Below are 24,083 nucleotides of genomic sequence, written 5' to 3' on the forward strand. Positions count from 1 at the left end.
GCATTTAATAGTTAACCTGGAGTCACATATAGGCCAGATTCATTAGACTTTTGATTCGAGATTTTTATTGAATTCAAATTTCATGATCTGCTGTGCCTCTCTGGGGCGCGACCCTGCCTCCCCGGGGCCCGTCCCTGCCTCCCCGGGGCCCGTCCCTGCCTCCCCGGGGCCCGTCCCTGCCTCCCCGGGGCCCGTCCCTGCCTCCCCGGGGCCCGTCCCTGCCTCCCCGGGGCCCGTCCCTGCCTCCCCGGGGCCCGTCCCTGCCTCCCCGGGGCCCGTCCCTGCCTCCCCGGGGCCCGTCCCTGCCTCCCCGGGGCGCCTCCCCGGGGCGCCTCCCCGGCCCTCGGGGGCGCCGCCCGGCCCCGGCTCTCCCCCTCCAGGGTTAGTTTCTGAAGGGGAGTGGGCAGGAAATTGGAGTTGGAAGCTTGGGAGATAGAAAACAGATCATGTGTCAATGTTTCTCTGGGTGAACGGTGTTGAGGTTTCTGTGGGATGATGGGCTTTATTTCGGGGCAGCTGGCTGTGATGTGATTGTGAACTCTCTCTCTCTGGCAGTAAATCCTAGCTTCTTTCTTGCAGTACGCGGTGGCGGTGACAAAGTACGATCGGAACGGCTACAGGCCGAGAGCGCGGCAACTGGTGGTGACTGCAGACAGCGCTTTCATTGTGGAAGAAGCCAAGCTCAAGCAGAAGATCGATTACACCAACCTGAACGGTATACTGTGGGGAGCGGGCGGGCAGGGCGAGGAATGGGAGGGAGAGGGAAGAGAGGGGAATTGGGGGAGGGGGAGGTTAGAATGGAAGGAAGGAGGTGATGGGGGGAGAGGCAGTGCTGGAGTGTGAGGGAAGGGGAGAGAGGCAGTGCTGGAGGGCGAGGGAAGGGGAGAGAGGCAGTGCTGGAGGGCGAGGGAAGGGGAGAGAGGCAGTGCTGGAGGGTGAGGGAAGGGGAGAGAGGCAGTGCTGGAGGGCGAGGGAAGGGGAGAGAGGCAGTGCTGGAGGGCGAGGGAAGGGGGGAGAGGCAGTGCTGGAGTGTGAGGGAAGGGGAGAGAGGCAGTGCTGGAGGGTGAGGGAAGGGGAGAGAGGCAATGCTGGAGGGTGAGGGAAGGGGAGAGAGGCAGTGCTGGAGGGTGAGGGAAGGGTTGATAGGAAGGAAGACACTTCGATTTTTGTTTCCCATCTGTCTAGTTTTCGCATCTGGACAGGATCAGACTCAACTGTGATGCCCTCTGAGTGGATCAGCCCTTCAACATACATGACGAATAGCCACTGGCAGGGTGAAAGGGAGCTGTTATTTGTGAAAGTTGTATCTCAGCCTGAATCAAAACAGCGAAAGTAAATGGGCCAAAACTTAGGATTGGGAACATTGCAGAAACAAGTACAACACCATGCTGTTAAACCCAGTGGATTGACTTTATCAGCACTACCTTCCATCCCTTAGACTAAACATATATCTGAGTGAATGATGTTTTTAATTCTTTCCCGGAATGTGGGTGTCACTGGTAAGACCAGTATTTGTTGCCCAGCCCTAATTGCCCCTTGAGAAGGTGGTGGTGAGCTGCCTTCCTGAGCCGCTGCATTCCTTGTGGTGTAGGTACACCCACTGTGCTGATAGGAATGAAGTTCCAGGATTTTGACCCAGCGACAGTGAAGGAACGATGATATATTTCCAAGTCAGGAGGGTGAATGGCTCAAAGAGGAACTTCCAGGTGGTGGTGTTCCCATGTGTCTACTGCCTTTATCCTTTTAGATGATAAGGATCACCAAATTGGAATGTTGGTGAGTTGCTGCAGTGCGTCTTGTGGATGGTACACACTGTGCACCAGTGGTGGCAGGAGTGAATGTTGAAGTCAGTGGATGGGGTGCCGGTCAAGTGGGGCTGCTTTGTCCTGGATATTGTAACATTTCTTGTTGTTGGAGCTGCGCTCATCCAGGCAAGTGGGGAGCATTCCATCACACTCCTGACTTGTGCCTTGTAGATGTAGGACAGGCTTTGGGAAGTCAGGGGGGAGTTACTCGCTGCAGGATTCCAAGATTCACCTGCTCTTATCGCCACAGTATTCATGTGACTGGGTCCAGTTCAGTTTCTGGTCAATGGTAATCCCAGGATGTGGATACTGGGGGATTCAGTGATTGTAATATCATTGAATGTCAAGGGGAAGATGGTCAGGCTCGCTCTTTTGTTGGAGATGGTCATTGCCTGGCACAAATGTTACTTGCCACTTACCAGCCCAAGCATGTTGGCAGGTCTTGCTGTGCTTTGACATGGACTGCTTCAGGATCTCGGGAGTGGCGAATGGTGCTGAACATTGTGCAGTCATTAGCGAACAACCCCACTTCTGACCTTACAAAGGAAGAAAGGTGATTGGTGAAGCAGCTGAAGATGGTTGGGTCGAGGACACTAACCCTGAGGAACTCCTGCAGTGATGTCCTGGAGCTGAGATGACTGACCCTCCGACCAGCACAGCCATCTTCCTTTGTGCCGGGGATGACCTCAACCAGTGGAGAGTTTCCCCCCTGATTCCCATTGACTCCAGTATTGCTCGGGCTCCTTGATGCCACACTCAGTAAAATGCTTCTTTAAGGTCCAGGGCAACCATTCTCGCCTCCGCTCTGGAATTCAGCTCTTTTGCCCATGTTTGAACCAAGGCTGTAATGAGGTCAGAAGCTGAGTGCCCTGGTGAAACCTAAACTGGGCGTCAGTGAGCAGGTTATTGCTGAGTAAGTGCTGCTTGTCAGCGCTGTCGATGGGCCCTGATGATCGAGGATAGACTGTTGGGTGGTAATTGACTCGATTGGAGATGTCCTTTTTGTGCAGAGGAAAGATCTTGGTAATTTTCAACAGTGTTGCATAGATGTAGTACTGTGCTGGAAAAGGACACAACTAGTTCTGGAGCACAAGCCTTCAGGCCTATTGCCAGAACATTGTCAGGGCCCATATGCTTTGCAGTATCCAGTGAATCAAGCTGGCTAAAGACTTGTCATCTCTGATGCTGGGGACATCTCCTGACTGATGATTGTTGTAAATACTTTAGCCTGATCTTTTGCACTGAGTTCCTCCATCATTGAGGATGGGGATCTTTGTGAAGCTTGCTCCTCTGGTTAATTCCAGTCTCGAATGGAGATGGCAGGACTTCAGAGCTTGGATCTGGCCCATGCCCTAAAACGGGACTGAGTTACTACATAGAAAGTAAGCCGATGTTGCGTAGTTGTGAAATTTGCTAAATTCCTTCTATTCAATTTAACAGATAACATGACGCAGGGGCGTCTGTCCCAATTGCTATCAATTTAAAACTGCTCTGAATTTAGGCCAATCTACTGGTGCACAATCATCTTCTGTATCTAACCCCGTGCTGTATCTGCCCTGGGAGTGTTTGATGGCGACAGTGTAGAGGGAGGTTTACTCTGTATCTAACCCCGTGCTGTACCTGTCCTGGGAGTGTTTGATGGGGACAGTGTAGAGGGAGCTTTACTCTGTATCTAACCCCGTGCTGTACCTGTCCTGGGAGTGTTTGATGGCGACAGTGTAGAGGGAGCTTTACTCTGTATCTAACCCCGTGCTGTACCTGTCCTGGGAGTGTTTGATGGGGACAGTGTAGAGGGAGCTTTACTCTGTATCTAACCCCGTGCTGTATCTGTCCTGGGAGTGTTTGATGGGGACAGTGTAGAGGGAGCTTTACTCTGTATCTAACCCCGTGCTGTATCTGCCCTGGGAGTGTTTGATGGGGGACAGTGTAGAGGGAGCTTTACTCTGTATCTAACCCCATGCTGTACCTGTCCTGGGAGTGTTTGATGGGGACAGTGTAGAGGGAGCTTTACTCTGTATCTAACTTGTGCTGTGAATTATATTTGTAAGAACTGACACACAAGATGGGCTGAGTTGCTTTATGTGCACTCTCCCCACCCCACCCCTGTTTTAAAGTCAGCTTGATCGTGTTTGTTTTGTGTGTGCAGGAATATCAGTCAGCTCCCTGAGTGACGGGCTGTTTGTTCTCCATGTCCCCTGTGAAGACAACAAGCAGAAGGTATGTAGATTAACTCTTGTGTGTATTTAGTAGTCTGGCACTATGCAGTGCCCTCAGCCCTGGGCTCTGTACTATACTTACAATGTATTGAGCTGTGTAGGATATCGGGTAAAATGTGAAACTATTCTGCGTAGCCCCAGGTTGTTTACTGAAGACGCCACTCCAATCCATGGATGTTTTGAATGTGCAGCAATCCATTGAATAAGAAACGGAATATCTGCATCATTGCTGATTGTTACACACTGTCCTGATCATTGTGTTGTAATCACGCGCACACCCACCCCATCTGTGGGTCTGTCATGTCAGAGCATCATAGATTCAGATTCCACTCCGTAAAATGCAGCATAAATTCTAGGCTGGCACTCCCCCAGTGCAGTAGAGAGCGAATGCTGCCCTGTCGGATGATTTGTTACAGTGAGGACCCATCTCCCATCTCTGGTGACCGTTAAGGTTTCTGTGGCACTTGTGAAGAAGAGCAGAGGAATCCTCCACAGTGTCTGTGCCTTCACCTGCCTGGCCCTAAGCATTGACCTCTTCAGCCATCAGAGGACCTGGAGAAGATGAAATCACTTACAACATCCTCCAACAATAAGGCTTTTAAATGTAAGGTATAAATTGTCCTCAGCAGGTGACAGGATTGTTCAGAGTCCAGGTCTCTCAAATTGTGCAAAAGCAAAATGCTGCAGATGCTGGAAATCAGAAATAAAAATGCTCACCAGGTGAGGTAATATCCGTGGAGGGGGCGGCATAGTTAATGTTTCAGGTCATCGGAGCGTACAACAACCTGATATCTTAACTCTGTTTCTCTCCATTGAAGTTGTATGTGTTTGGGTTGACAATGTGTGGAATTTGGAAAGCTATCCATCAGGTAGTGTGTAATGCACAGCCCTGGTGAGGACTTATTCAATTCTCTTTTGAAGGTTACAGTTGTATGTATTCCCACCGTCCTGTCAGGGAGTGCATGCAAGGCCAAAGCCGCATGTGTGTGAATGTGTCTCTTTCTCTCGTGTTGAAGGGTGATGTTGTGCTGCGGAGTGATCATGTGATTGAGACGCTGACGAAACTGGCCATGGAGGCTGATAAAGTGAACAACATCAACATCAACCAGGGCAGGTAGGTGTTCTACAAGGTGGAAGCTTTGGAGCGAGTGCAAAGAAGGTTCAGCAGGATGTTGCCTGGTCTCGAGGGTGTCGGCTATGAGGAGAGGTTGAATAAACTAGGATTGTTTTCACTGGAAAGACGGAGGCTGAGGGGAGACCTGATAGAGGTCTACAAAATTATGAGAGGCACAGACAGGGTGGATAGTCAGAGGCTTTTTCCCAAGGTGGAAGTGTCAATTACAAGGGGGCACAGGTTCAAGGTGAGAGGGAAAAGTTTAAGGGAGATGTGCGGGGGAAGTTTTTCACTATGAGAATGGTGGGTGCCTGGAACGCACTGCCAGAGGAGGTGGTGGAAGCAGGAACATTAACAACATTTAAGAGGCACCTGGCTGGGTGCATGAATAGGGAGGGAATAGAGGGATACGGACTGAGTAAGGACAGGTTTTTTTTCAGTTAGAGCATCATGATTAGCACCGGCTTGGAGGGCCGAAGAACCTGTTTCAGTGCTGTACTTTTCTTTGTTCTTTGTTAGCCTTCCAGGCAGCTACGAAAAGTGAACCATGCTGTGCACAGATTGATCATTGTCCTTTCTTTCACTTTGATTTCTGTTCTACTGCTGTGGATGGGCTGAATCTTTGCACAGATTGTTGGCTGTAAATGACCCTCTGCAAATGAAAACAAACTAAACCTATTTATTATGCAGCAAGAATCGTGAGTTAACAAGAAGCCCTCTAACAATGTAGATTCTGGAAGCTTTCTAATATTGACCATCAACATATTGAATAGCACAGCGGACTTGATGAGTTGTAAGGTCTAACTGCTGTTCCTATTTCTTGTGTTCCTCTATACCTAACCCCCATGCTGCACTTAGACCATAGACCATCAGAGATAGGAGCAGAATTAGGCCATTCGGCCCATCGAGTCTGCTCCATCATTCAATCATGGCTGATATTTTTCTCATCCCCATTCTCCTGCCTTTTCCCCATAACCCCTGATCCCCTTATTAATCAAGAACCTATCTATCTCTGTCTTAAAGACACTCAATGATCTGGCCTCCACAGCCTTCTGCGGCAAAGAGTTCCACAGATTCACCACTCTCTGGCTGAAGAAATTTCTCCTCATCTCTTTTAAAGGATCGTCCTTTTAGCCTGAGGTTGTGCCCTCTGGTTCTAGTTTTTCCTACCAGTGGAAGCATCCTCTCCACATCCACTCTATCCAGGCCTCGCAGTATCCTGTAAATTTCAGTCAGATCCTCCCTCATCCTTCTAAACTCCAACGAGTACAGACCCAGAGTCCATAACCGTTCCTCATACGACAAGCTCTTCATTCCAGGGATCATTCTTGTGAACCTCCTCTGGACTCTTTCCAAAGCCGGCACATCCTTCCTTAGATACGGGGCCCAAAACTGTTCATAATGCTCCAAATAGGGTCGGACCAGAGCCTTATACAGCCTCAGAAGTACATCCTTGCTCTTGTATTCTCGCCCTCTTGACATGAATGCTAACATTGCATTTGCCTTCCTAACTGAACACTGAACCTGCACGTTAACCTTAAGAAAATCTTAAACGATGACTCCCAAGTCCCTTTGTGTTTCTGATTTCCTAAGTATTTTCCCATTTAGAAACTAGTCTGTGCCTCCATTCCTCCTTCCAAACTGCATAACCTCACACTTTTCCACATTGTATTCCATCTGCCACTTCTTTGCCCACTCTCCTAACCTGTCCAAGTCCTTCTGCAGCCCCCCCTGCTTCCTCAATACTACCTGTCCCTCTACATATCTTTGTATCATCTGCAAACTGAGCAACAATGCCTTCAGTTCCTTCCTCCAAATCATTAATGTATATTGTGAAAAGTTGTGATCCCAGCACCGACCCCTGAGGCACACCACTAGTCACCGGCTGCCATCCCGAGAAAGATCCCTTTATTCCCACTCTCTGCCTTCTGCCAGTCAGCCAATCCTCTATCCATGCCAGGATCTTACCCTTGACACCATGGGCACTTAACATATTTATCAGTCTCCTATGGGGCACCTTGTCAAAGGCCTTGCCCTGGGAGTGTCAGCCTGAGCATTGCAGAGGGAATGTCAGCGCAGGGGGAGTGTTGGCACAGTGTCGGGTGTGGGGAGGAGTGTCGGTGTTGGGGCAGTCACAGGGAATGTGATGGTTTCTGTGCTATGCTGTTAAAGGTATGTAGCTGAATTACTACATTGGCGATGAGGAGAATTCTTTCCCCCATCTTTCCCTCTGGACAATCTCTGTATGTCCAGAATCATCTCCAGTAAGAAAATGCCATTGTGCCTCTTTTCAGGAAACTCTAGCTCTATGACAATAGTGTGGAAGACTGGGCCCAATACACTTCTGTGTGCTAGCAACATTGAAGGAAATGAAAAACAAAGTGATATTATTGATAGCATGCGGGGCACTGAGTTTCAATGTGATAAGTCTGACCTAACTAGATGCTTCCGACTCAAATACTTTTAATGAGGTTGTAGAAAAAACACAATGACCTTAAGCCCTCTGTAATCCCCAGAATTATTTCTTCAACATGGCTGGAGAAATCTTTCACTGAGTTCTTGGTTAGGTTGCGGAATTTGGCTAAAAATTGCAGATTTGGACTGCCTCTTAACAGAGTGTTACGAGACAGATTGGTATGTGGGATAAATGACCTAACAACCCAAAAGAAGCTATTGGCAGAACCCAATTTGGACTTTAGAAATAAACTGTTGAAATAACCTTATCACTTGAGAACGCAGGGAGAGGGGCTCAGGGAATTCAGGGAGCATCAGGCAGCAATGTCCTCCAACGAGGGGGAGGGACCTTATCTAATCGCTCCTCAATGTGCTTGTGTAAATCAAGTGTTAAAGGACCTCTTTCGATATAGAAACCCTAATGTCACCATCAGACAGTCAAGGAAAAGCAGTGATGACCCCAAGAGTATTAGGGAATATACTCCAGAAAGGTGTAGTTGCCAGATGATGGATTATTATGAGCACTGTCAAAGCACATAACTATGGCCAAGTTTCAGGACCAGGCCAAATGTGTGCTGCCTAGGAAGAAAGCTGGTACCTGATTGAGCCTTCCAGAGACAGGGACACTTCAACTGAATTGTATTATTCCAATGAACGTTACTGATAATGGTGGAATTACTAGTAAGTGGCCATCCCTTGAAGGTGGAGGTGAGCCGTAGTCTCTTTTATTGGAGAACGATAAACGTCTCCAATCGAGCATCCAACTCCTGAGGTTGGAAGATACAGAGGACCGGCTAGCCACCTACCTGAGCAGATCCCTTACAGATGAAAGACACCACAATGGCCCCAGTAACCTTTAGGCAGCAATCAGCTCGTCTCCCACTCATTGTTGTACGGGGGCATGGACCAAACCATATGAGAAGATATTGGCTCAAGTAGACCCGGCTGAGATGGTTGAAAATCTTCAGGCAAGATATAGGGGGACTGTATGAGGTTGTTAGTAGATACCCTGGAAGGCCTGGGAAAAATAAAAGGAGCCAAGGCCTTGATCAACGTTGACCCTGACACGACACCAGGTACTTGGGAGCCATGCCAGTCCCTTACACCATGCTGGAGAAAGGGGTAACTGTTCTTAAGTCTGCCAAATGAATTTACCTTGTGAGGAATAAAAATTAACAGTCAATCGGATCTCCAAATGCCATGCCCTGAATCAAAGATTTGTACGCCAAGTTAACATGTTTTCCATGTTGGACATCGACACCTAAGTTCAGCTTGAATTTCTTGAGTCCTCCTGGAAATATGTGGCGATCAACATTCATAAGGGACTCTACCAGTATACTTGTTTGCCCTTTGGTGTCTCGTCAGTGTGTGCCATCTTGCAAAGAGTTACTGAGAACATCCTTCAAGGGCTACCCAAGGTAGCAGTATACTAACTTTCAATCTCCCTACTGTCTCTCCAGTCGCACTGTTTCCGTTCTCCTGACTATATCTCCTCTGGCACTGCTTATGATCTCTTGACTGTCTCTCCAGTTGTGCTGTTTCCAATCTCCTGGCTGTCTCCTCTGGCACTATTTCCAATCTCCCGACCGTCTCTCTTCTCGTGCTGCTTTCAATCTGCCAACTGCCTCTTCTATTGCGCTGTTTTAGTCTCTCGACTGCTTCTCCTCTCGCGCTGTTTCCAATCTCCTGCTCTGACACTCCACCTTGCCAGTGGCCTGTTACCTGCCGATACTTACTGTCTCTCTCACGATAGTTGGGATATTGAAGGGCAGCTGGGTTCAAATGCTATTGGAAATCATCCTCTGAGTTCTGGAATCCTTGCAATGAGCTGTGAGACCTTTGATGTGTTCCCATTCTTCTTTTGCAGCATAAAGTTCACAATCAAACACGGAAAAGAAGGGATCATTGATTTCACATCAGGATCAGAACTGATTATTTCCAAAGCAAAGAATGGTCACTTGTCTGTGGTAAGATTCACCTCACAATGTAACGTACATTCCAACATTGTTCATGAAAGGCTCCATATTTGATGCTGCTCCAATATCCTGTAAATTCTCATACACATTACCTGTTCAACATCAACAGCATCTTGCATTTATGTAGTGCCTATAGCATCGTATAGCTTCCTCTACCTCATAGGCATGTGTCAAGCAGTATTCAGCACTGAACCACAAGAGGAAATGTTAGGATAACTGATCACAGACGTGGGGTATTTCTAAACACTAACTTTATTGAGCGATTATTGCGTAACAGTGAAATCATTTTATAATCTAACTCCTGGTTGGAGGTTCATTGTTGAGAAGGTTTTAAAGAGCATCATGAGAAGGTGAGTGAGAGAGACGGAGAGAGAGAGAGCCACAGAGAGGTTTAGGGACAGAATTCCAGAGCCCAGGTCCCAGGGAACTGAAAGCACAGATGCCATGGCTGGAATGATTACATTTGGAGATTGTCAAGAGTTAGAATTAGATAAGTGCAGAAATCTCAGGGTCAAGGTTGCAGAGATAGGTTGGGGATGTTGGAATGGGTGAGACATTGGAGAGATTTACAAACAAGACTGAGAATTTTAAACCAAGAGGTTGCTGGACAGGAAGTCAACACAAGTCCATTGTCAGAGATTGAATGGGATTTATCATAGAATCCCTACAGTGCAGAAGGAGGCCTTTCAGCCCATCGAGTCTGCACTGACTCTCTGACAGAGAATCTTAGCCCAGATCCTGCTCTTCCCTGCCCTATTCCTGTAACCCCACACATTTCCCATGGCTAATCCTTTACATCTACACATCTTTGGATACTAAGGGGTAATTTAGCACAGCCAATCCACCTCATTTACACATCTTTAGACTGTGGGAGGAAACCAGAGCACCCGCAGGAAACCCATGCAGACACGGGGAGAATGTACTAAACTCCACACAGGCAATCACCCAAGGCTGGAATTGGACCTGGGTCCCTGGCACTGTAAGGCAGTGGTGCCAATTACTGTGCCACCGTGCCACCCACATTTAGTGCGAGTTAAAACATGAACTCATCCAAAACTGTCTTGTCCAAATTTGGGGTGGCTGGAAGATGGGAGGCCATCCAGTCGTGCATTAGAATATTCAAGGGCGGCACGGTAGCACAGTGGTTAGCACTGCTGCTTCACAGCTCCAGGGTCCTGGGTTCGATTCCCGGCTCGGGTCACTGTCTGTGTGGAGTTTGCACATTCTCCTCGTGTCTGCGTGGGTTTCCTCCGGGTGCTCCGGTTTCCTCCCACAGTCCAAAGATGTGCGGGTTAGGTTGATTGGCCAGGTTAAAAATTGCCCCTTAGAGTCCTGGGATGTGTAGGTTAGAGGGATTAGCAGGTAAATATGTGGGGGTAGGGCCTGGGTGGGATTGTGGTCGGTGCAGACTTGATGGGCCGAATGGCCTCCTTCTGCACTGTAGGGTTTCTATGATATCTATGATAAGCATAGATGGGGGTTTTGGCAACAAATGAGCTTAGGTTGGGGTGTAGGTGGCCCACTGTGATGGTGAGAGAGGGTGGGTGGTCTTAATGATGGTACAGATATGGGGCTGGCAGCTCCACCTGAATTCAGATACGCCACCAGGCTTGCTAATGGAGTGGCTCAGCTTTAAACAGTGGCCAGGGAGAAGAATGGCGTCAGTGGCTCAGTGAGAATATAAGTGGAAAATCTCTTTGAAACCTCAGCCATGAGGTTTGAGAGGACTTTACCTTTTGCTTTGTAAAGGTATTGCTAATCTGTAAATACTCTGCATTTCAAATCCAGATTTGATCTGGAGCCTATAAAAAGAGAAGCTTAAGAATGGGTAACTAGCACATGTTGGTAGGCATTGGTACAACAGAGTGTCACACACCAGGAGGGTGCTCCTGCTTCCAATCACAGCTTTTGCGAGAATGAGGATAGGAGAAGACAGCTAGATCCTGGGAGGGGGGCGAGGGAAGCAGATGCAGTTTAAGGTGGATGTGTGCGAGCTGACACATTTTGAAAGGGTGAAGGGAATGGATGATCTCTCTAAATTAAAGGACGTGGAAGCGTAGAGATGAGCAGAAGCTACCTGGGGTACAAGCAGAGAGTTTCCTGAGAGTGTTAATGAAGGTTGATGAACCCATTAGAAAGGTGTAAATTATAAATAGGGTCGTCTGTCCAAAACATAGTTAGAGCACCATTATAGAAGCAGAAATGTTCACTGTAGATTCACCAAGCTGAGGTCATAGATGAGAAACTAGTAATGGTAAGAAGCCTCACAACACCAGGTGAGCGAGGTATATATGTATATTATATATACTTATATATACATACACACATAATTCACACTCACCTGATGAAGGAGCAGGGCTCTGAAAGCTTGTGATACCAAATAAACCTGTTGGACTTTAACCTGGTATTGTGAGACTTCTTACTGTGTCCACCCCAGTCCAACGCCGGCATCTCCACATCAAACTAGTAATGAGTAGAGATTTGAGATATGAACACTATTTTCACTAGAGTAGAGAGGTTCAGAGGAGATCTAATAGAGGCTTTCAAATGTTGATGAATTTTGATAGTGAAGAGGGAAAGACTATTTTTGCAAGTTGGACAATCGATGACAAGGGGACATTTGTTTAAACATGTCGCTGAGTAACAGAGGAGAGAGAATGGAAGACCTCTTCAGGTCAAGGAATACTGTGCTACAGGAAGTGGTTGGAAGAGAGGGCATTGTATCTTTTATGAGAAACCAACAAAACGTTTGAAATGATGGGAAGTACAGGAATATTGGGAGAGACTGGAGAAGTGGGATTAGTTTACGATTGTCCTAACAATCAGCATGGATGCAACAGGCCAAATGAGCTTCTGCATTGTAATATGCTTTCAAAGGAAAGTCATGTGGGTGATTTAATACTTGGGGGTGAGGTTTGGCAACACTATGGGGGCCAGGGTCAGATGTGGATCTTTGAACAGCGTTTCCCAGCTGACGTTGAACTCTTTTGCTATCCATGTAGGTGGCTCCTCGACTCAACTCCAGATGATGCTGGGAGCGAGATCCAGTGGCAGCCCATTGTACAGATGGATGGTTTGAAGATGTGCACCAATAACTGACGGCATCCCAAAAAAGGAGCTTGTACGCTTATTGGTGAGGCATTCGAGTAGTCCGCCTTAGCCCCAACCCTCTCATTTCCTTTATACTCTTTCCCTTGACTGCCAAAGCCTGTGCTTCCAAACCAGGAACAGTGATTCCAGGTTATACTTTAATCACACAAAAAATTTAAAGAAAATTTATATTAAAAATGGCTGTCATTATCAATGACTCACTAAATTTAATCACACTACTGCCTCTGTGCGTGTGTGATATTTAAAGCAATATAATATAATATATATATACATAATCCACAAAAAAAATCCAAGCGGTTCTGAAGTGAAGCTCTATCCCTTCTGATTCTATGACATCACAGAAAAGAGCAGACCAACCTGGGGGAGGGGAGAGGGGAGTCCTTCAAGGTCAAATGTCACTGAAGAAATGAACCAAGAGCTGATTTTTTTTATATATACAAGTCCGTTCTCTGGTGAAGTTTCTCTGCTGAGTTCCTTGGTGAGTGACTCAAGCCATAAAGAGTTGGTCTTTTTGCCTCACCTGTAATTGCTAATAACACCTGTCCCACATTGAAACTACTAGATGGTTTTCCCTCTGTTGCTGTGGGAGTCTCTGCAGATTATAGGGTGGGTTTGACAAAGCCTGGTCCACTCTCAGTGAAACTGTTGAGTGAGAAGAGAGATGCATTGGTTGTTGATCACTGCCATGGCTTTATTTGTAACTTGACTGTTTAGATGCCACACGAGTGCTGTTCAGGCCTGGCTACGTGTATTAAAAGATGGAAGGCAACATAAGTCAGAACAGAATCCAGCTTAGATCAGGTTGTTTCACATCACCCTGGATGCTGGGAAGTTTGGTAGATTGTTTAACTTGATGCCTGCAGCAGTTTGGTGGCACAATGTTCTAATATTTGCCTGCAAATTGTCCAATAAAGCAAAGGGTCAGGAGAGTGGTGCAGATCGTGGCCACCTCCAAGATTTCATCTTGAAAGCAGGTATGGCTCCTTCTCAGAAACAGGAAATGGATCTTCTGTCAATGGACTCATGCTAGCCTTGCTATCCATTATCTAGTGCCTGTTCACCAGCCCATCCCTTAATCGAAGCTCGATTCATTTTGGAGGAATAATATAAGTTTGAACAACAAGGCTGGAGAGAGAGCGGGCTACTCAATACGATGCAAATGTACAGAGCGCTTGTATTCAATGTGTGTAATAAATTAAGGCAATATGCTTTAAGAGCAATGAGCGTTCCCACCTTCCCTGTAAGGTGCAAAAGAGGCGCCAAAACAACTATCTACAGAAACATTGTGTAGGAGAGTGGCTATGCAGAGGTGGCAGTTTGGAGATTTGTTTAGTTACACGCACAGCTGGCCACAATACCTTTTGACACCCTGTCCATGTGGTGGTTCTGAGCTAACTGCAGTCTCCAACATACACCCAACTCTAGAGGGACAACTCGTAGCACCAGAGCTTTGACAGAGACCTGAGCAGAAATCTTCACTTCAACCCATTGTCGAACAGGATGAGAATTTCAAAAGAAAATGCTTCAAAAATTAATGAAAAGATTGTAATAACCTTTGTATAGATGGATATTATGTGAAACCATCTCATTTTCAATAAAAATGTCCCAATTCTTTCTGTTTTCATTTTCTTTGCCGTACGTGATTCATGCTAGGAGCAATTGAAGAGAATATTCACCATTTTCGACTTCTCATGCTCACTCACTCCTTGTTCCCGCTTCCCTTTCCTTTCACTTCCTCACTCGACTCTCCGTCCTCACCTCTCTCAGTCCAACCCCATCCTGCCCAAACTACACCCCTCCCGCAACTGCCCAATCCCCTCCCCAACCCCACCCCTACCTTCCCTCACCCTGCCCAATTCCTGCCCCCACCCTAACCCCACCTCGCCCAATCCCCACCTCAACCCCACCCCTACCTTCCCCCACCCTGCCTAATCCCTGCCCCCACCCCAACCTCACCCCTCCCTGCCCCCACCTCCTCACCCCTCCCCCACCCTGCCCAATCCCCACCTCAACCCCACCCCTACCTTCCCCCACCCCCCCACCCTGCCCAATCCCCTCCCCAACCCCACCCCTACCTTTCCCCACCCTGCCCAATCCCTGTCCCCACCCTGCCTAATCCCCGTCCCCACCCTGCCTATTCCCCACCCCCTTCCCCAGCCAGATGTACTGTGCTGTTACAGGTAACATTGACATATCACTAGTTGTTCTGACCAGGTCTGAACCGAGGATCAAGGATGTGAAGCCTGGATTGGTGAGAGCCCTGGATTTGCCTGTGCTTTCTCCCATGCTGCCGTCAAAGGTCTCTCCTTGCCCCAGGACAGACACGGAGCCCAGGTGGTTTTGTTCAGAAGGCAAATGGAATTGTTTAGGGGAGGCGATGGCCTAGTGGTATCATCACTAGATTATTAATCCAGAAACTCAGCTAAGGTTCTGGGGATCTGGGTTCGAATCTCACCACAGCAGATGTTGGAATTTGAATTCAATAAAATCTGAATTTAAGATTCTACTGATAACCATGAAACCATTGTCGATTGTTGTAAAAACCCATCTGGTTCCCTAATGTCCTTCAGGGAAGGAAATCTGCCGTCCTTACCTGGTCCGGCCTACATGTGACTCCAGAACCACAGTTGACCCTCAACTGCCCTCCAAGAGCAAGTAAGGTTGGGCAATAAATGTTGGCCAGTCAGAGATGCCCCTGTCCCATGAATGAATAAAGAAAGTTACACACTGGGCGCACTGGCGAAGGAGAAGAACACAGAGCTCAAATAGAAAGACTTGTATTTCAACCGCATGTATCATGATCTCAGGATGTGCCAAAGTCTGTTGCAGTCGATGAAGAGTTTTTGATGTATAGTCACCACTGTCATTTAGAGAACATAGTAAGAGTTTTAACAACAGGTTAAAGTCCAACAGGTTTATTTGGTAGCAAACGCCATTAGCTTTCGGAGCGCTGCTCCTTCGTCAGATGGAGTGGATATCTGCAGATATCCACTCCATCTGACGAAGGAGCAGCGCTCCGAAAGCTAATGGCGTTTGCTACCAAATAAACCTGTTGGACTTTAACCTGGTGTTGTTAAAACTCTTACTGTGTTTACCCCAGTCCAACGCCAGTATCTCCACATCATTTAGAGAACATGACAGCAAATTAATGCAGAGCAAGATCTCAAAGACAGCAATGTATCAATGGCCAGATTAAGTGATGTAGTTGAGGGATTAATTTCAGTCGAGGGCATTGATGAGAATTCCTCTGCTATTCCATAAAATCTTTGACACGCACGGTGCTCTAGTTTAAAGTCCACATTGAAAGACAGCGCTCCCTCAGTACTGACCTTCTGACAGTGCGGCACTCCCTCCGTACTGACAGTGTGGCACTCCCTCAGTACTGACCCTCTGACAGTGCAGCACTCCCTCAGTACTGACCCTCTGATAGTGCGGCACTCCCTCAGCACCGATCTTCTGACAGTGCAGCACTCCCTCAGTACTGACCCTCTGATAGTGCGGCACTCCCTCAGCACCGATCTTCTGACAGTGCGGCACTCCCTCAGTACTGACCTTCTGACAGTGCGGCACTCCCTGAGTACTGCAATTGATTTTCAGAAATGCACTCTCATTTCCTGTTCTCTCAGTGTCTGGGTATAAAAAGCAGTTTTGCCTGAATGTTGACCCTCACAGTCTATTCCGAGAATCTGATCTCAATGAGCTCAAATTCCAGGTTGACGCTAGTTTCTGAGTGACAGTATAGAGGGAGCTTTACTCTGTATCTAACCCCGTGCTGTACCTGTCCTGGGAGTGTTTGATGGGGACAGTGTAGAGGGAGCTTTACTCTGTATCTAACCCCGCGCTGTACCTGCCCTGGGAGAGTTTGATGGGGGAACAATGTAGAGGGAGCTTTACTCTGTATCTAACCCCGTGCTGTAATTGTGAAAATCAGGGTTTATTTTAAGAAGTGCATCATGCTGTTTGCTTCCTCTAATTGCTGTTATTGGATTCCTAACTCTCCCAAATCCGGAACTGTAAGAAAATGCCCTACGATTATGTTGACATTACTCATACCCACACTGGAGAGAAATCAAACACAGCTGCTAGTTTAGCGAAGCTTTATTTTCTTGTGTTTCACTGCAATATTACAGCTGAGGGCACACATTCAAGTGTGAAGTTAACCCTTTACCAAGACGTCCCTTGAGGCCAGAATTATCATGATTACTACATGTAGACTGGGTTCCTGGTGGGTACGGGCTGTGCCAATTCCAGCTCGGGTTATTGGATACACGCTGTGGGTTGTGCCAATCCCAGCTCGTCTTAGTGGGTGCACGATGTGGGCTGTGCCAACCTTGCTTGTGTTAGTGGGTACATAGTGTGGGCTGTGCCAATCCCGGCTCGGGTTAGTGGTTGCGCCGTGTGGGCTGTGCCAATCACCGCTTGGGTTAGTGGTAGAGTAGTAAGGGCGTGGAATGCCCTGCCTGCAGCAGTAGTGGACTCGTCAACATTAAGGGCATTCAAATGGTTATTGGATAAACATATGGATGATATTGGAATAGTGTAGGTTAGATGGGCTTTAGATTGGTTTCACTGGTCGGCGCAACATCGAGGGCCGAAAGGCCTGTACTGCGCTGTTATGTTCTATGAAGGAGACAGATTTGGATTTATAAAGGGAGAAGGAAAGGCTCAGTATAATGCTTGGTGCTGACAGAGAGAGGCAAGCTATACTGTTATGATGAGCTGTTGAGAGGAGTGTAGTTTAGACAGAGCGGGATAGTGGCATGAAGGGACAGGTGTTACTGTGTGGGACTTTTGTGCTTCCATCATCCAACTGCGTGGCGGTGATATAAACTGCTGAACCTGAGCAGTTGGATTGGGTGAGAAGTGAGTGTTTGATGGCTGAGGGATTGGTAAACTGGCGAAGATCACTTTCTACATAGGTTTTGCCTGTGGATAATTCCAGACTTGTTCCACTGTCTATTGGCGGACAGATTCTCCCATCAGCTCCCTGGGATCCAAGACCCTCGCGATATGCAGCAAAGAGCCAGATGGGTTGTCGTACAGGACCAAGAGGAAGGGCCGGTTGACGTGGAAGTCCATGATGATTTGTCCGAAACGGGGATCCAACGGAGGAGACTCCTGAGCACCCCTCTCGCCCAACTCCAAGAAAGCATGGTGCTTAATGCTGGAGATCATCATTGGCACGTTTGTAATTTTATTCAGTCGTGATGGAGTGTAGAGAGGAGTCAGATCTGGTTGGAAACAAACAGACATTTCTTTGCTTCTGTGCATTTTTTTTGAATTATCGGTAAGGAATTCAATCTGATTTTACAGTCTCACCACCCCTCATCACCCCACAAAAAGTATCAAGCGCATCTCTGTTCAAAACTTCAAAACAGCAATGGTAGCAAGCTCTGAAACCTCAAGTTTCTGGACAGCAAAGAGACTGAGTGGCACCCCCATTGGCAAACAGCTAGCTCCCATAAACAGTAATGTAATCATGACCCAGTATTTTTTCAGTAGTGCTGGTTGAGGGATAATGTAACCAGATTTGCAGACAACACACACACAGATGGAAAGGCAAGTTGTCAGAGGGATACAAACAACTTGGAGATATTGATAGGTTAAGTAAGTGGGCAAAAAGTTGGCAGATGTGGGGAAATGTGAAGTTGGTCATTTTGGAAGGGAGAACAAAACGGTATTATTTAATATGGAGAAAAACCATAGAAAGCTACAACACAAAGGGACTTGGGGCCCTTGTGCACAAAACACAGAAAGCTAGCACACAGGTGCTGCAGGTAATCAGGAAAGCTAATGGAACATTGCCCTTATTTCCAGGGACTGGAGTATCAGAATGGGGAAATCTTGCTGCAACTGTACAAGGTACTGGTGAGACCACATCTGGAGCACTGTGAGCAGTTTTGGTCTGCTTATTTAAGATATTATTTCATTGGAGGCAGTTCAGAGAAGGTTCACTAGGATGATCCCCGGTATGGAGGGATTGTCTACTGAGGAAAGGTTAAACAGGTTGAGACTCTACTCATTGGGATTTAGAAGAATGAGGTCTCTCATTGAAACATATAGGATTCTTAAAGGGCTTGACAGGGTCAATGTTGAGAGGATTAAAGGGCACAGTCTCAGAATAAAAGGACATCAATTTAAGATTGATATGAGGAGGAATTTCTCCTGAGAGGGTTGTGAGTCTTTGGAACTCGTTGCCACAGAGAGCCACAGAGTCCTTGTGTATATTTAAGGCTGAGATAGATTTTTGATCAGCAAGGGAATCGAAGGTTACGGGGAAAGGGCAGGAAAGTGGATGTGGGGAATGTCAGATCCTATTGAATGGCAGAGCAGGCTCAAGGCGCTGAATGGCCTACTCTTCCTATTTCCTATGTTCTTATAGATATGAAGCAGAACTCTCCAGCTCTTCTTTGAAGGGTGGCGGTGGGAGCTTTAACATCTATCCAAGAAAGTAGACAGGATTTCCGCTTAACATCTCACCTCAAATATAGAAGTGCAGCACTTCCTCAGCAGTGATCCTCTGACAGTGCAGTGCGGCACTCCCTCAGTACTGACCCTCTGACAGTGCGGCACTCCCTCAGTACTGACCCTCTGACAGTGCGGCACTCCCTCAGTACTGACCCTCTGACAGTGCGGCACTCCCTCAGTACTGACCCTCTGACAGTGCGGCACTCCCTCAGTACTGACCCTCTGACAGTGCGGCACTCCCTCAGTACTGACCCTCTGACAGTGCGGCACTCCCTCAGTACTGACCCCCTGACAGTGCGGCACTCCCTCAGTACTGACCCTCTGACAGTGCGGCACTCCCTCAGTACTGACCCCCTGACAGTGCGGCACTCCCTCAGTACTGACCCCCTGACAGTGCGGCACTCCCTCAGTACTGACCCTCTGACAGTGCGGCACTCCCTCAGTACTGACCCCCTGACAGTGCGGCACTCCCTCAATACTGACCCTCTGACAGTGCGGCACTCCCTCAGTACTGACCCTCTGACAGGGCGACACTCCCTCAGTACTGATCCTCTGACAGTGCGGCACTCCCTCAGCACTGACACTCTGACAGTGTGGCATTCCCTCAGTACTGACCCTTTGACAGGGCAGCACTCCCTCAATACTGACCCTCTGACAGTGCGGCACTCCCTCTACTGACCCTCTGACAGTGTGGCACTCCCTCAATACTGACCCTCTGACAGTGCGGCACTCCCTCAGTACTGACCCTCTGACAGTGCGGCACTCCCTCTACTGACCCTCTGACAGTGCGGCACTCCCTCAGTACTGACCCTCTGACAGTGCGGCACTCCCTCTACTGATCCTCTGACAGTGCGGCACTCCCTCTACTGATCCTCTGACAGTGCGGCACTCCCTCAATACTGACCCTCTGACAGTGCGGCACTCCCTCAGTACTGATCCTCTGACAGTGCGGCACTCCCTCAACACTGACAGTGTGGCATTCCCTCAGTACTGACCCTTTGACAGGGCAGCACTCCCTCAATACTGACCCTCTGACAGTGCGGCACTCCCTCTACTGATCATCTGACAGTGCGGCACTCCCTCAGCACAAGATAAATTTGCCATAGTCTCGGATGAACATAGGCACTAACTGTTGGTGATTTAACCTGAGGCTCACCAAGCACCAGGCGAGGGGCACGGTTGAGCAGGCAGGGCCTTCATGAATAGTCTCAACTGGTGCGGGAATTGAACGCACACTGTTGGCGTCACTAACTCGCTGTCCAGCCAACTGAGCTAAATTGACGGGTTCTCTGGAAGCATTCAGAAGAAAATTAGACTTATCTGAAAGGGAAGAATGTGACAGGTTACGGGGAAGAAGGCAGTGGAATAGCATGAGGTGAATTGCTCATTCGGAGAGCTGGTGCAAACACAATTGGCTGAATGGCCTCATTCTGCACCGTGAATTCTGTGACTCTATGATGGCAGTGTGAAGAGATGGTGAACCCTGTCTCATTATTGTGTTGATTCTGCCTCCAATGTAAACACACTTACTCATTTCGCCAAGTGATTCTTTCAGCTCCTGATCAGCTGCGATCTTCAATTTGGGTAAAGACACGCTTGCTCGCACGTCCTGCAGCTGACGGACCAGGTCATGGAGGAACACTGGGTTCAGGTTCTCCTCAATTAGGCTCATGTTCCTTCTGATATCAGCGGGCAGGAAGATGAGCAGGCTGATGTCACCCACATATCGAAACAAGCCAATCTGAAGGACAAAGAGTGAATTCTCCTGATTGGAAACCTGTAAAACTCCACAAGTTCAGCTTTCATCTCCACCCAAGTACCCAATCACTCCGAGTAGAACACCATCTAATATGCGAATGTGCTCCAGCAAGCCCCAGGCAGTTTGTGAGATGTCTAAACTTTACTGGGGTGGGGGGCAATATAAATGATCTAATTGATTCTGCATGGGTCACTGTCTGTGTGGAGTTTGCACATTCTCCTCGTGTCTGTGTGGGTTTCCTCCAGATGCTCCGGTTTCCCCCCACATCCAAAGATGTGCGGGTTAGGTAGATTGGCCAGGTTAAAAATTGCCCCTTAGAGTCCTGAGATGCATAGGTTAGAGGGATTAGCGGGTAAATATGTGGGGGTAGGGCCTGGATGGGATTGTGGTCGGTGCAGACTTGATGGGCCGAATGGCCTCCTTCTGCACTGTAGGGTTTCTATGATTCTTCTATGATTGGGGGGAGGAGGGGGCAGTTCCTGTTCCTGATTGATGTCTCCTGAGCACATACTCAAACAGTCTGCTCTACTGCCCCTCTGCCAGTGCGACACTCCCTCAGTACTGACCCTTCCTGACAGTGTCACAGAAGCAGCTTTAGAAAAAATGTGAAGGCATTGGAGAGGGTACAGAAAAGATTCATATGACTGGTTCCAAGGATAAGAAACTTCAGTAGTGAAGAAACAGCCCAACCATTGCTTACAAAAGAAATGAAATCATAGAAATCATAGAAACCCTACAGTATAGAAAGAGGCCATTCGGCCCATCGAGTCTGTACCGACCACAATCCCACCCAGGCCCTACCCCCATATCCCTACACATTTACCCACTAATCCCTCTAACCTACACATCTCAGGACACTAAGGGGCAATTTCAGCATGGCCAATCAACCTAACCTGCACATCTTTGGACTGTGGGAGGAAACCGGAGCACCCGGAGGAAACCCACGCAGGATGATATTCGATCCAAACAGGAGACATATGAGGTTGTGAGCGAGCCTGAGGATTAGAAGTTCAGTATTCAACAAAGGAGGACAAAGAGACTGATTAGGAGGGAAAAAATAAAGAGTATGAGAGTAAAGTTGCAAATACCATAAAAGTGGCTGTAAAAGCTGTAAGTGGATGAAAAGGCAAAAGATTCATGAAGACAAATGTAGATCCTTCATAGTCCAAAACAGAACAGGGGAGGCGATGGCCGAGTGGTCTTATCGCTAGACCATTAATCCAGAAACTCAGCTAATGTTCTGGGGGACCCGGGTTCAAATCCTATCACGGCAGATGGTAGAATTTGAATTCAATAAAAAATATCTGGAATTAAGAATCTACTGATGACCATGAAACCAATGTCAATTGTCGGAAAAACCCATCTGGTTCACTAATGTCCTTTAGGGAAGGGAATCTGCCGTCCTTACCCGGTCTGTCCGACATATGACTCCAGAGCAATGTGGTTAACTCTCAACTGCCCTCTGAAATGGCCTGGCAAACCACTCAGTTCAAGGGCAACTAGAGATGGGCAATAAATGCTGGCCAGCGATGCCCACAAATGAATTTTTAAAAATTATAACAGAGTACAGGGAAATGGCAAAGCAATTAAACAATTTCTCTCTTTGAGGAAGACAAAAATAACTTCCCAGAAATGCTAGGGAACCATGAGCAGAAGGAATTGGAGGAAATTAATATTACTAAAAAAAAAGCGCTGGAGAAATTAATGGAACTGAAAGTTGATAAATCCCCAGATTCTGATCATCCACATCACTAAAGGAGGAGGGCATGGAAATAATGGATCTGTTGTTGTCATTTACCAAAATTCTTTAGATCCTAGAGCAGTCCCAGCTGATTGGAGGGCGGTAAATATAACCTCACTATTTAAAAAGGAGGGAGGGAGAAATCAGGGTATTACAGACAGTTAGCCTCATATCAACAATAGGAAAAGCACAAGAGTATTATAAAGGATATGAAAACTGGGCACTCAGAAAGTATGAATGGGATTAGACAAAGTAACCATGGGTTTATGAAAGGGAAATTAAGTTTGACAAACCCGCTGGAGTTTTTTGAGGTTGTAACTAGTAGAATAGATAAGGGTGAACCAGTGGATGCAGTGTATTAGGATTTTCAGAAAGTTTTTGATAAATTCCTTTTGATAAAAGGCTAGTGTGTAAAGTTAAAGCACATGGGATTGAGGGTAATATATTGGCATGGATTGAGAGTTGGTTAGCAAACAGGAAACAGAGTGGGAATAAAAGGGTCTTTTTTGAAGGAGCAGGCAGTGATTAATGCAGTCCCACAGGGATCAGTACTTGGGCCCCAGCTAGTCACCACATACATCAATGATTTGGATGAGGGAACCAAATGTAATATTTCCAAATTTGCAAAACTTGGTGGGAATGTGGGTGCTGAGGAGGATAGTGGAAGGCTTCAAGGTGAGTTAGACAAGTTGAGTGAATGGGCAAATACATGGCAATGCAGTGTAACATGGATAAATGTGAAGTTATCCACTTTGGACTAAGAAATAGAATGGCAGAGTATTATTTAGATAGTAATAGATTGGGAAATGTTGACAGACAAAGGGTGTCTCAGTACACCAGTCACTGAAAGCTAACATGCTGGTACAGCAAGCAGTTGAAACAAAGAATTCTGACAGGGCTGGGTGTAGGGATGTTGTTTCCTCTGGCTGGAGGGGTGAGGGGGCGGGGGGACAAGAGAGTTCCGAACAAGTCTCAGGATACAGGGTCATTCAGGACAGGGATGAGGAAGAATTTCTTCACTCGGAGGGTGGGCAATCTGTGGAATTCTCTACCACAGAAAGATGTGAAGTCCATGTCACTGAATATATTTAAGATAATAGATTTCTCAACTCTAAAGGTGTCCAGGGACATGGGGAGAGTGAGGGAGTTTAGTGTTGAGCGAGAAGTTCAGCCATGACCATTTTGAATAGTGAAGCTGGCTGGATGCACCGAATGGCTTTCTCCTGCTCCTGTTTCTGTGATTTGGAGAAGTCACTCTGTTTTCCTTTGAGAGATGAAGGCTGAAAGGGGATTTCATAGAGGCATTCAAAATCATGAAGGGTCTGGACTGACTAGACAGGGAGAAGCTGTTCCCACATGTGAAAGGATTAAGAATGAGAATGTGCAGCACTTCCTCAGTACTGACCCTCTGACAGTGCGGCACCCCCTCAGTACTGACC

General features: G+C 47.4%; 2 protein-coding genes across 2 annotated transcripts in view; one reads left to right on the forward strand and one right to left on the reverse strand.

The window, feature by feature from the left end:
• The window catches only part of LOC144486871 (unconventional myosin-Ic-like), a gene marked incomplete at its 5' end in the record, with an annotated part of 51,407 nt that extends 37,119 nt beyond the window's left edge, over positions 1 to 14,288 (forward strand). Inside the window, 5 exons of the mRNA XM_078204894.1 lie at positions 580 to 715; positions 3,952 to 4,022; positions 5,038 to 5,135; positions 9,457 to 9,556; positions 12,568 to 14,288. Of these exons, the coding sequence (XP_078061020.1) occupies positions 580 to 715; positions 3,952 to 4,022; positions 5,038 to 5,135; positions 9,457 to 9,556; positions 12,568 to 12,594 (432 nt within the window). The remainder of the gene's footprint in view (positions 1 to 579; positions 716 to 3,951; positions 4,023 to 5,037; positions 5,136 to 9,456; positions 9,557 to 12,567) is intronic.
• Positions 14,289 to 16,757: 2,469 nt separating this feature from the next.
• LOC144486877 (pigment epithelium-derived factor-like) lies at positions 16,758 to 21,033 on the reverse strand. Its single transcript, XM_078204900.1, has 2 exons — positions 20,675 to 21,033; positions 16,758 to 17,907 (listed from the first exon to the last, which is right to left on the reverse strand). The coding sequence occupies exons 1-2, from the start codon at positions 20,814 to 20,816 to the stop codon at positions 17,633 to 17,635; spliced, it is 417 nt and encodes a 138-aa protein (XP_078061026.1). The 5' UTR covers positions 20,817 to 21,033; the 3' UTR covers positions 16,758 to 17,632.
• Between the last annotated feature and the right edge of the window lie 3,050 nt (positions 21,034 to 24,083).

This window comes from Mustelus asterias, unplaced genomic scaffold, assembly GCF_964213995.1.
Source record: "Mustelus asterias unplaced genomic scaffold, sMusAst1.hap1.1 HAP1_SCAFFOLD_499, whole genome shotgun sequence".
Lineage (NCBI taxonomy): Eukaryota > Metazoa > Chordata > Chondrichthyes > Carcharhiniformes > Triakidae > Mustelus > Mustelus asterias.